General features: G+C 33.2%; 1 protein-coding gene across 1 annotated transcript in view; it reads left to right on the top strand.

The window, feature by feature from the left end:
- Positions 1 to 13,971, top strand: part of LOC118186311 (myeloid differentiation primary response protein MyD88-like) — a 60,145-nt gene that overhangs the window by 33,423 nt on the left and 12,751 nt on the right. The window contains exons 2-5 of the mRNA XM_085807004.1: positions 5,932 to 6,277; positions 6,374 to 6,442; positions 10,224 to 10,301; positions 12,927 to 13,101. Coding sequence (XP_085663130.1) covers positions 5,965 to 6,277; positions 6,374 to 6,442; positions 10,224 to 10,301; positions 12,927 to 13,101 — 635 coding nt within the window. The 5' untranslated portion in view covers positions 5,932 to 5,964. The remainder of the gene's footprint in view (positions 1 to 5,931; positions 6,278 to 6,373; positions 6,443 to 10,223; positions 10,302 to 12,926; positions 13,102 to 13,971) is intronic.

The following is a 13,971-nucleotide window of genomic DNA, read 5'->3' as shown; positions in this document are numbered from 1 at the left end:
ACAAAAATCGGAGGAAAAAAATCCGAAAGCTTTCAGATCTTATATTATGCCCAAAGGGGCATTTTTTAACGTTTTGTGTGCTATCTTTATTTATTAAATATGTTTTTTGCACTTGAACCATAAAATGCAATTCAAGAGCAATATCACAAAATATTTAAAGGAGATCTTTAGAATTTCCGATACACAGTCACGTGCCCTGGAGATGAAATCCCTGCCCTGTACAGTGTTGCTATTTCTCGCTTTGAAATCATCGAGTTTTTAAATCAGAAACTCATAACTGCTTTACAAAATATGAAATAGATAATAAAACAAATTCAGGCTTCCAGATGCCCGTATTCGGGTGGAGGCGTACGTTATTCAAAATTTGATGTCTCTTGGTAACATTGTTTTATCACAGAATGAGGAAGATAGATATGTTTACGCAGATTCTTCATTATTTAATTTCTTTAAATATAATACAGGGCTCTAATATTTGTTGGCAACAATTTAAAAAGTGATTCTCTGTTTATAGTGAACCAATGCAAAATGCCAAAATGAAATTAATACTCCTTCCATGCTTAACGCATTTTGGAGGTAATTTTTACAAGCTAATAGGCCAAAATTAATTTAAAACATATATTGTATTTTAAAATGGCACTGTCACAGCAATTTATACTAGGGGATCTATGCATAGTTTGCATGCAATATTATAAGGATTTGAGCTAATTAAAACCAAACCCAGTACCTTATTATCTACAGCCCAAGAAACTATTGCTAGGTCATCAAAAAAGCCATTTCAGTGCATGTATAAGATTATTTTATACTTATGTATTAGCATAACAATGCAAGTAATACTTTTTTTACTCAAGAAAAATGATGATTTAGAGCTGCAAGAGACTTTCCAACAACCCTATAGCATTTCAGAAAATGCACATATTACAAACAAGAGTTACTAATTGTAAAAGCAAGCTTTTACATTGCAACTTACACTATGACTTCAATATAAGAATGTCACCACAACATAAATGTAATCTGAGTAGCAGTCACCTTAAATTTTATAAACATGGGTGTTTTCCCGCTTTTACATTGCAACTTACACTATGACTTCAATATAAGAATGTCACCACAACATAAATGTAATCTGAATAGCAGTCACCTTAAATTTTATAAACATGGGTGTTTTTCCATCAGTAGATAATAATCACCTCCCTCTCAGAAGTTTTAAAGTTCCTTTTTATTTAACTATTGCTTCATATTTGCATAAGCATTGCATACTTTCTCTGATTCTGCATATTATAAAACATGTTCAAAGTGGCACATTAAAATGAATGATAGTTTGAAGAAAAGAGCAAGTTCCAAAAACTGAAAAAGGAGTTTCCATTTTTCTTCTGTATATCAGTTGACAGACAAGCACAAAAATCAATATTTTTAACTTTTAAGCTGAACATACTCTGTCAGTTTGATAAAGGGAAACTAAATGTTTATTTAAATTTTTCCCTCTTTTTTGAACTCTGTTTTTGAATAGGTATTGCAGTGGTTCATTGCTGTACCAGCAAAAGATATGAATTCCTGTTAGTAATATTTACTTATGCTAATGAAAAAGTTCTTGTCTTGTTTATATTATTTTGATGTAACTGATACATTAAATAACCTAAATAATGAATATACTCCATTCTTACAATTTTTTCAGCTGCCTAACTGGTATAGTGGTTAGTGTCGCTGACTGCCGTGCCAAAGGACCTGGGTTCAAATCCTGGAGAACACATGGATGTTTGTAAATGTGTAGTGGCATGTGGGGCATTCTAAATACACGGCGAGGCAAAAGTCTTCTCGAGAGGTTGGTGATATGGGAAAAGAGGTGGAAGATTCTCGAACCCGTGCCCCACAGTGCTCTCCATCAAAATTGGGAGCAGAACTGAACTAAATCGCACGCTCACATTTAAGGTGCTCAAGGCCATTGCCAACGGCAGGCATGAACTTGTGTTCCTTGCCACGAGTAATTTCGTGGGCTCGGGCTGACTATAGGGCAGAGAAGTGATCATTAGTAGCAACAATTTTTTCATAATATGATCATCTCTAGCTTTGTAACCAGTGTTAGAGATTGTAAACCTCATCACCAGACTGAAAAAGGATAGTGTGGGAATCCAGAGAATTACCAATATGTACTGCCAACAAATATAAAAAAGGATTGAGTAGCTGACCTTGTAAAACATAGCTTTCATTACAAAAAGACAGAAGACAAGCTCTGCTTCCTTCACAAAAGAAAAAATGGTACTTTTCCGTTTTGCCGGCGCAAGCGATAAAGTCGCCAATAACGGTACAACTGATGCCAAATGGAATATTCTCGCTGGTAACCTTTTACGCATCATTTTCAAAACAAGTCGCAGCTTTTTCTTATCAGACTGGTTGTTTCTTACAATACTGGCATATAGAATACATAGAATTTTTATCAGATAGTTCAGTTTATGTCTAAGGCCATTTTCGGTAATTAAGTCAATTGGGATGCAATCACAGCGCTTATCCGAAGCCGAAAATATAGAAAAGGTAAAGTCAAGGGTTAAATTCATCCATTCTAATGAGAATGCATTAGCGAAGTAAAGCACTGCAGTTTTACATAATTTCTGAGTAAGCTATTCGTACGAATTGAAATATTTCTTGCATTTAAACTTGTGTTCCAAATTAAGATTTAACTTGAAATGAATGTAGATAATTACTGAGAGCATTAGATTTTTGTAGAGTAGTTTACGTGAGATGAGATCGCTTGAGGTCACATGATATGAACCGGCGAATCAGGATGTTGAACCATGAAAGCATAGTAAATTCTTAAATTAATGTCTTTTTACAAATTTATTTTCTTTATTTATTGGCTTTTTATAAAATTTTAAACGATATTAAAATGTTTACGCCTTCTTTTTTTAAAAGAATTCTTAGAACTAATATTTTTTTAATATTTTTTATGTGTATACTGTATGTTGTCGCCAATAAAGTCTGCTTGGCGAGATTTGCGCCGGCGAAACGGAAAAGTACCGAAAAAATAATTCAATTAAGTAAGGAAATGCTGTACTTTTTATGATTTACAGCATCATGAAATGTTGGCCATTTCATTGGCCACTGTGTAAATTAATTAAAAATTTCTGTCTAATCTTTGCCTATAAATAAAGCAAAGATCTGTTGTAAATGTGAATATAGCTCTCTCCAAAGCAATTTCCAACCTTTCATTCTAACGTTTTGTTTACAGTTTTTGATGGTGCATTTCCACAGATTTCAGTCATTTAGAAAGTACAGTTTCATAGAATACGAAATTTTCCATTCTCTATTTTTGAAAAGAATCCCGTATTTAAAGAAATTTGTCAGTTTCTCATCAGCCAGCAAAGTCCAGTGTGGTTAATTAGGGGTGAGAAAAAGGCATTTGAGGATATAAATATTGATGTGAAATGTGTTTAATGTGTACTGAATGTGTATGGTATGCAGATGTGTGGGTTAGCTGTGTTTGCTTATTTGAAAGTATGCCAAAAACTGGGCACTTTACCAGACACTGAAATTATGTTTGCAGATAATCAGTAAGTGCAGATCCTGACTGAGGCAGGGGCATACGGGGCAACTGCCCTGCGCCCCCACGTTAGAGAGGGTCCTCAAATCGAATAGAAAATTTATTTTACGTTTACTTCTTTAATGAACTTTTTTTAAATATCAGTACAGCGTAAAATTCATCAGTTTTATGTTATTGTCTTCATTAATCTATCATATGAACACAAAAAAAATGTATATTTCGTAAATCCATGGCTTTCTAGGGCGAAATTCAGCTAAATTGTCACAATTATGATGGACTAATTTGGCCAATCAAAGCATGTATTTTCACATGTTGAAAAATACGATATGTGTACAAAAATATTGGCTTTTGATTAGCCTAATTGAGCCATCATAATTCTGAAAATTTAGCTGAATTCCATCCTAATGTCAACAAGGATCTGAATTTTTTGCAGCTAGATGACAAAGCTAACAGTCGGAAAACTGCATTTCAGAAACTTGTGAAAAGTTTGCAAACTGCAGTGATACGAGTGTTAACTAGCTCATCTTAATCGCAACCGCAAAAAATTCAGTTGCATCATGTTCAGTGGATTCTGTTGGATTTTTACAACACTGAGAAATCACAATAATCAGTTATAAGTTGTATTTTCTTAAAATTCTCACAAAATGTCAGATATTCTTTTGATTAATTAATTTCATCTGCAAGACTGAAAATTTACCTGGATCCCTTCCGAAATATCAAATGATAGTACGTAGTGATGACTGCAACCGGTATCTTAACTGTTTGTCTATGGTATTTTTTGTTAATTATTCAAATTGTTAAAAATGTCTTTACATTTTCTAATTATAAATATAAATAGCATTTTTGTCAAATTTTGACTCTTCAGATGTGCTATATCCTTTTAATGATAGACGTAGAATTGTCAGAAAATCAATAAAATGGACAAAACGATATTTTAGGTTCTAGTAAATTTTCTTGTTATAAATCTATAATGACGGGTGAAAAATTTTAATACCTTCATAAAGTTCAATTCTTCATTATTGAAGCAGAGGGGGGGGCCCAAAGAAGTTTTTGCTCCGGGTCCCAATTAGGCTAAACCGGGCCCTGAGTAAGTGCCAAAAATACTAGGTATGCAGGAAAGTTTGATGAACATGAAATGATTTGTACTGATGAACACAAATCATTTGATGTTCGTCAGCACTTCCTTAACAAATTATTTTGTCAAGAGGTTCTGATTTGGCCAAGTGCTTCGTCTGCTTATTTTATCAAGTACGAGGGCTATCCAGAAAGTAGATTACGTTTTGGAATAAAAAAATAAACAAAGTATAGGAAACAAATTTTATTATATACAGATGAAAGCCACACTCAAATACTACTTTTCTACATAGTCACCACACAAATTAAGGCATTTATCGTAGCGATGTACGAGCTTGGAAATTCCTTCGTCGAAAAATTCGGCCGCCTGCGCCTTCAACCACTTCGTTACCTCTTCTTGCAGCTGTGCGTCGTCATCAAAACTTTTCGCTGATGATTTCGTGCAACAAACTTCGCGAAATTTGTGGAAAACTCAAAGAAAGTTCCGTTATTGTGAAATTTCGATTTTCACGGACTTTAGCATCGACTTTTTCGAGAAGTTCGGCGGTCACTATGCTGGGTCTCCCACTTCGATCTTCGTCGTGAACATTGGTTCGGCCATTTTGAAATCTTATGACCCACTGACGCACTCCACCTTCAGTGATAATGTTGTCCCCATACACTTCACGAAGCTGCCGATAGATTTCTATCGGTTTACAGTTTTTTGCAGTCAGAAACCTTATTACTGAGCGCACCTCGCAGCTCGCGGGATTTTCAATTAACGCAGACATTTCAAACCGTCACAGTATTTGAACGGAGCACAGCACGAACCTCTCACTAGCACGGCTAGATGCAGACTGAGCTGCGCAACGCTCTGACCCCAAGATGGCCGCGCTAGCCCCGTCCCTAGCGGACACAGACGGAAACGTAATCTACTTCCTGGATGGCCCTCGTATTAAGAAGATAAACTTATTAGGTCATGTCAAATTTCAATTTTTGCTCATATGACTATATTTGGAGCTTTCAGAAAATCTTTGCTTTGTGATTACATTATCATTTTAAATTGTGTTTAACATTTGTATTATGGCTTTAGTATAAAAAAAAAAAGAACAAATTTGTCATAATTTTGATAATGAATTATTACTGAACATAAAAATTGCAGCAAGATGAGGAATCTTGGGAGAGTTATGTTCTAGACATTTTGAGGGAAGGATTTGAATAAAAACTATAAGGCATTATTTTATTCTATCATTCTTGCTTTTGTTGATCTTATTGCTTATCTAAATGGTTTAAAATAGGAACTTTTATAATTATTCTGATAAAATATTGTTGTGCATTATTTTCCTTAGAGGGGAAAGCCTTTTTGATTGTCATTCGGAGAAATGGAGGAAATCGATTTTGACAGAGTTTCTGCAAAAGCACTAAACATATCCAGTCGGCTTCGCCTAGCATGGTTTTTAAATCCCGAACAAGCATTGCCATCTGAAAATGGCTTTGCACGTGACTATAGAGGTCTTGCTGAACAAATGGATTTTCAGTACAACGACATCAAGAATTTTCAACGAAATGAGGATCCTACTATGAAAATTTTGGAAGCTTGGGATGCAAGGCCAAATACAACAATTTCTCAGTTAATTCAATTTTTGGAAAATATGGGACGACATGATGTTGTCCAAGACCTTCGACCTCAGTTTGGTTAGCAAGAAGCTTTTTTAATCTCTTATAGTTCATTTTGATTTAAAATTATACTCCCCCCTTCTTATGGAAAATAAATAGTCTTGTCTTTTCTAGAAAATGATGCTAATGTCTATTTAAGAAATATGAAACGGTCAACTGAAATTCCATTACAAGTGCCTGAAGGTAAATATATTCTTATTTACATCAGAAAATTGTGATTAAATGTTTAATAAATTTTAATTAAATTTCTTCATTGTTGGTACGTAGAGTAATTTTGCATTATTTAATTAATTTTAAATCTGATCCTGCCTTTTCTAAGTTTATTTAACATTGTCCTAAAAAATTTGTTAAAGTTATTAGAATGGTGTATTTAAACCTATTTACGATATTCCAAAGCTATTTTTTGTTAAAAGATAGAAATCTCATCTTGAATTTTTTGCATGTAACCACATTGCAACATAAATGTTTGCTGTAGTCCCAAAATCCGGACAAAATAAAATAAACTTCTATGATTTTAATCTGCATCCTTAATAATAAAATATAAGCTGCCCTTAACGTTTTATGGTCTGAGCATTTTGCAGTGTACTTCTCTCACTGAAAGAGTTTTGATCGATTTCATCTATTTCCATTAAAAATAATTAGCAATTTGCCTTTATCTAAAAGTTAAGTTCTTTCTGTTTTCTCTCTGTTATGCAAATAATTTAAATAAGAGCAGTATTTAAATTTTAAAATTTTATGACAAATATCATTTTGCCCCTTTGTTCTAAAATTTGGTTAGGCTCATATAATTGGGTATTTTGTTAAATGAAACTTTAGAATTAGGAGAGGAAATTTAATTATTGTAATGTAATGAATAATTGCACTCTTTAAATGTGAAATAAACCATACAAGTAATTACCATTATATAGAGAGAGTTCAACTGTTCAAAAATATTCAACTTAAAAACTCAAAATGCTGTAAAATTAATGTGTATTTCTTCACTTATCCATTATTGCATAGCACTGTTTGTTGCTGCACCCTTCATGAGAAGACCTCTCTGAATGTATATCGACCAAAGAATAGTCTCTAGTATGTGAATTGCATTATTTTTCTTCCATATACAGTTGCATGAGCCCTTTTTAAATCTGCCAGTTCACAGTTGCTGTGTCACTGCAGGGTGCATGACCCATGCACATTCACACCAAATTGATTTCATTTGTATGCTAATATGAATCATGGTCATTTGCTGAATTTCGTGGTCAGGGTACTATTTTTTCAATGTATGCTACATTATCTATAAATGTATTTTTCATTTGGAAAGTGCTTACACCGCATAAATAATATGTAGGGAAAATTTGTACTTTTGGAAATATACATGTATACTTTATACATATATACACAAGGAAAATTTATGTTATGTGAAAAATAGCATGTTGCATTATACTGTATTAATCAGTTCAAATTAGACCAGCATGCATATGCTTAGAAAATTTTTCTCAAACTGTTAATCAAACATAAATAATCAAAACATGTAATATTTCTATTACATATCTCTGTTACATAACTACATAAACTGCAATCACTCTCATGTCCATTAAATGTAAAATATCGATGAGGTAATAAAATTTCAGTCTCTGCGTGAGTACTGTCACTGTAGGAAAATGCATCACTGAAGTACAGCTCAAATAAAAGGCAGTGTTTTCAGAATACATTATTTTCAGCTGTGTATACTTTTGTTAACATTGGAATTTATCGCTTTGAAGTTAAATTTTTGATCAAACTCTCTGAGTGAATTGATATTTTTTAAACATTTTTATATTTGTAATGTGAATAATAGTGTCCATTTTCAAGACATTCCTTTCTTAAGTCCCCCCTCCAGCTTCAATTGCAAACATTAATATATTAAAACTTAATAGAATTTATGTACATAAATTTACATATGTAAAAATTCATTTTGATATAAGCAATAAGAATTAATAAGAAAACAAGAATTTCATATTTAAAAAATATTTCAGTTTTCAGAAGGTCCCTGCTACTAGAAACTGTTCCTATTATACATTTTTACATTAAAATGTAGAACTTTCTCACCATAATGTAATATTTCTATTTAACCCCATGGTGATTTACGTTAATATGAGAACTGGATTAAATACGTAATTAATTTTTGAACTCATTAATATGAAGAATATTTGTAAAATGTGGTTTTATGTGTAATTTTTATAAATAAAAATTGTTTAATGTATTAAATAACGTATTTTTAAATCAATTTTTGTTATTGAAATAGTTAATATTTAAAGTGTTACTCTTGATAATCAGTCCACATACAGAGGCCGTTTTTCGACATAGATCCAATTATGAATGTACGCCTTTTACAAATATACTTCTAGCTCTCAAGACCAATAAAACTTAGATTTTTTTTAACTATCCGATTTGATGGGTTATCAAATTTTCTTTTGAAGTTCCTGAAATGTGGCCTACTAAGCTAACCTTCTTATATAAAAGTTCATCTTCTGTTGTTGCTATATTTGTTTGCAAGTTCTGCCAGCTCTCTTACTATAATTACGCCTGTAATAGTGATGCATGCAGCGTCATTGAATTGAAATATTGAAGAAATTCATATAAACCATTTATGTGCTCTGTCCATGCTGTGTCTTTGCAAACTATCTGATGAACTATCTATATATTTGAATTTACCTTTATTATATAATTTCTGGTATATGTTTAATTAGAGTTTACATACTTTATTAAATTTGTTTTGAACCCAAAAGTAATGCATTTATGGCGAGTGTGTTTTTGTAAATAGCTAAATTTATATTATTTAACCTATGAAACTGTGTACAGAAATGATCCATAGTGTTCTTTTAGTTTTATCATTATTAGCAAAACCTTGTTTACATGTTTTTAGTTTGAACTAAAATGTTTTGTGGACCAGATTTTTTTTTTGGGCCGGAAGGGAGACAATACTTGTAAAAAAAAGTATAAGTGCTTATGATCTCACAATTCTCCAAGAATTTGTTCAAATATGGTAATAATGGCCATAATTCATTTTGAAACTGAGTAAAACTTTTGTAAGATATTTCTTTTGCACAGCATTTTTCCCCTTTAAAGTTGTCTTTATTGTTCTTATCAGTTCCATTATATATTGTCACTTTGATAGACTGAACATTTTGTTGCTTTTCAGTTTAGGTGCCATCAAAGTTTACTAAAGAGCGATGCGTCATAATCATATGAAAATTCATTAAAAAAAGTACTGGTCAAAGACTTTAAATTGCACATGATCTTCATTCCTGCTTGTGATGACATGCATACTGCAAATGTATGGTTTCAAAAGGGGTACTTGCTACATATTTCACAAGCCAGTAATCTTGTTTTGTGAAAATTTGAATGATTGCAGGTTGCTGTGTAGAGTAGCAGTAACTAGGAATGGCCTGCAATGTAATGTGACCTCTCATTTTGCAACTGCTTTTCATGGAGTTATACCAAGTCAGATGTTTACATGAACAAACCACAAACAGTTCCCAAATTAAAAAGAGAAATCTAATGGGTCAGTGGCAAAATCAGCGAAAATGTCTGTGAAAGGGTCATTGTGAATTTTGCTAGTAGAGTAGCTGCCTGCTAAGAAATGATGGTGGACATATGCGAGATATCATTTTCTTATGTTTAACTGGAGTGTATATAAAATAAAAATTTTTGTTTTTTGACTGATTTGTTGCATTTGTTTTTAATCTGCACAATTTAGGAAATGCCTTGTCTGTATAACAACTGTTTTTTACTAAAAATCATCAAGAATTCCACAGTTATGGGAACATAATGTTAATAATTTTGAAGTGAAGCATTCGAAACTTGGTAATTTTAATGGAGCTTTGTCTTCCTTTTATTAATTATATACTTGCAAAGAGAAACTCAAATTATGAATATATTAAATATTTAGTGTATCTTTTTTACACCTGTCTGCAAAATAAATATTTTGATTTCCTCTTTCTAGTGACCTCTTGCCATATACAAAAATCGCAGTTTGTTGAAGATTTCAGTATTCTGACCACAGGTGACATTATAACTGGTGGTAAGTATATTTGCTTATGTCCATGTGATGACAAAGCTATGTAATATTTGAATAAAATTATGTAAGCCAAGAATTTGTTTTGGAAGTATGGTTTCTAGGAGCCTTTCTTTCACCAATTAAATCTAAACTGGCATATCCCCCCCAAGTCCTGCTGTGCTGCCTCAACATGGCAAGGAGGGGTCACTGGGCAGAACAGGAGAAGTACGTCAGGAGCATAGCTCCTGGTAGGGCCACCCTAGGCGTGAAGGCCGTTCCAACATGCCCAGCTAAAGCATAGCAGGTGAAGATCCTTCAGGGGAGTACCGTCTTGGTGGTCAGGTGTCACAATCCTGGAGCCCCAGTGATCTCTTCTCCTTTCTGCCTCCTCTCCTCTTAACTGCAACTTTTCGGTTTCCTCTTCTGAGGTTCGGGCTCATCATAAGAAACTGGAACAGCCTTGTCCCTAATTTTCGAGTTTTTCGAAAACCGTCCACATGGTTTGCCATGCATTGAGACCCATGTGACTGGAAAGGAGGGTCCTGGTAGTTGAGGGGCGAGGTACTGTCCCCAGCACACTGCTTTGACCTCTGCTTCAGTTAAATAGGAGGCACCTTGTCGTCCTCACGGGTGTCAGTCGGCTGGTCATTAGTCCTTGTGTCAGTAGCTTGGGGACAAACTTTCGCTTTTGGGAAAGCCGACTATGGGACTTCAGTTTGCGTATAGGTCCGGCTAGCCCTGGCGTAGGAATCTGCGTCCCCTTGTTGGACTCCATGGTGGGTGGGCCTGTCGGACATAAATTTCTTTCCATTTAAATATGAATGCTTTGATATGTATGCACTATTTATTTACCCCCACATGAGCATGTAGATCACCAAGAGCTGGACAGAATAATAAAACAGCTCCCAGAACCTTTTCTGCTTTTAGGTGACTTCAATGCACTTAGTACCTTATGGGGAAGTAGGGACATTAATTCAGGGGGCTGGCAGATCGAACAATTAATGGAAGATCATTCTATTTGTCTCCTTAATAATGAAGAATACACCTACTTTCAAAAGCCGACTAGAACATTTCATGCTATTGATCTGATTCTTTGTTCTCCATCTTTACTACATTTTTGCTCTTTCAGTGTAGGGGAGAATCTCTACGATAGTGACCATTCCCCAGTGATTGTAAATATTACAGGAAAGTCAGTGATCTCAAGGTAATCACGCTTACTTTATGATAAAGCTGATTGGGATCTTTTTGCGTCTTGTGCTGTGCTAGCTGAAGAAATGGTTAACGATATGGAAATTAATGCAGGAGTAAAAATGATCTCTGATACTACAGTCAAAAGTCATTAATCCAGACTCGTCGGGACTTTGGCGATTCCGGATTATCGATTTTTCTGGATTATAGGTCATCAGTTTAAATCTGGTAGGATGGCATGCAGAAATTATAAAATTAAAAATATGAAACCATAATTTATGAAATAAAGAACAATTATGATCTAAAGGGTATCAAAATTTACAAAAAAAAGAAGGCTTAATATTTATTTGTTTACTTTATTAAACATTTCTTTCAATGTAAGTTGTTTAAGTTGCTTCGTTTTATGTGATAATACTTTCTCATTAATTCTATAAACAGACATAATTTCTTGTTCAGTTACAAAGTCCCGCTGTTCAAGTCCTATAATTGTGTTGAGAATGCCGACTAATGCCGAGCAGCATGAAATTGATAAACAGATTTCGGATTTCAAAACATACTTTCGCTTTAGATCCTTTACATATTAACAAATATATATCGGAAATTCTATTTGATATAATCGAAAGTTTAAGCTTACTTTTATAAAATTGCTCTTACAGTCTGCAAAAAATAATAAGCCGGATCCAATTCGAAAATTAAGGAACAACGCAATCATCAACATTAACTGAAATAGATAATTAGATAATTTTAGCTTATACGTCCATTATACATAAAACGCGCACGCGAAAACGTATTCTGCACTTGCGCACACTCATATGCACAGTCGTAAAAGGTCTTACGCGCACGCGTAAACGCCTATGCGCATGTGTCAACGCGGCGCATGCGCAGAAAGTTTTTAGTTTTGAGGTCCGGATTATAGATCATTCCGAATTATGGGTGTCCGAATTAACGACTTTTGACTGTAATTGAAATTTTCACAGTTTAATAAAAAGGTTGCTTGAAAGGTTTGGTTTATGTGATTACAACAAAGCCTTGAGGGCTATCTGAATAAAAGGAGTGATGCCTTCATGGAGGCTCATTTATATATATTACACATGAGGTTGCTGGAAAGACAAAGTTATGAAAAGTGGTTTTCGTGGTGGATTTAATATTATGGCTCTGAAATCTAGTAAATAATAAATTAGATAGAAATTCATTTTTACAGAACTTTTATTACATTTCTAATGAGTTAAAAATTAATATTTAAAATGTTAAATCATGTTGCATCTTTTTACATAGCTTAAATGTGTATTTTTCCAGTCGGGTAAAAAACTAAATAATAATAGGTTATATCTAGTATAAAACTGAGCTTTTGTTTATTCATTTACTAAACTTTCGTTTAGTTAGTGTTAAACTAAGCTACTTGAAAATGATGGTATTTTCAATATAATTCTGTTTTATGTATGTTATCAAATATATTTTCAGAGCCCACATACTATGATGCATATGTTTGTTATGCTGATGAAGATATACGTTTTGTCCATGATCTTGCAAAATATCTTGAATCACCTGCTGTTGGCTTTAAATTATTTATTCGAGGAAGAGATTTACTAGCTGGACATTCAGAATATGAAACAAATATACAGTTGATCAAAGAGAGGTAAAATTCTTGCTTGTCTAAATTTTTATTTTTATGAAGTGAAAAAGTTTTTAGTTTATTAATAGCAGTCCTTTTTCAATTGAACATGTAAAGTGATGTAATCTGAATCCATAATGTTGTAAAGTTAACCATTTCATGGTGTATCATATAGGTACTGACAATAGATGTTTATCTCAAGGTTGGGTGTATCACATGAATCACCGTTTAAATTCATTGTGTGGCCATGTGACTTTTTAGATAGAGCATTTAATTCATATTTTTTGTTGCCCCTAGATGTAACTGTATGTCTTATACTGAAAGCGAAGTGCATTGACTTTCATTCCTTTGCAATTTTTTTTTTCCTTTGTTAATAGGAAAGAGGATTGTTTCAAATAAAAAATTATCAGAAAAATATTGTGAGCAACTTACTTGTATTTTCAAGCAGGTTAATCTAGTGAATAAATTCATTTAGTTATGTAAATTAGTATTCAAAGTTCTTTCTTGCTGAGTGAACTTGCATACCCTGTATCTATTTCTTTCAGTCCTATGTTCATCTGCTGCTTGTTTTTGCTTGTATTGCATATACATATTTTGATTAAAGTTATCGTGAAGTAGAGGATTAATGGCTGTACACTAGATTTATTTTTATGTTTGATGAACTTGCTTTTAAATGTTTGGTTTGGAAATTCTGGATTACATACAGCTGAATTTTGTACCTTTAGTTAAAAACTATGTTAAAATACAAAGACTTGCTGTTACTGCTTTATTACCGTGCATTCTTTTCTTTACTTTTTTGTATTTTCCGCATCCTTATTTGTTTTACACAAATACTTGGTGGCAGTAATTTCCCCATAATTCTGCAATGAATTAACCAGTAATATTTTTAGAGCA

Source organism: Stegodyphus dumicola, chromosome X1 (genome assembly GCF_044657685.1).
Source record: "Stegodyphus dumicola isolate Sdum_Otavi_A_Nest chromosome X1, ASM4465768v1".
Taxonomy (NCBI): Eukaryota; Metazoa; Arthropoda; class Arachnida; order Araneae; family Eresidae; genus Stegodyphus; species Stegodyphus dumicola.
This window is presented reverse-complemented; position numbering and strand designations above follow the sequence as displayed.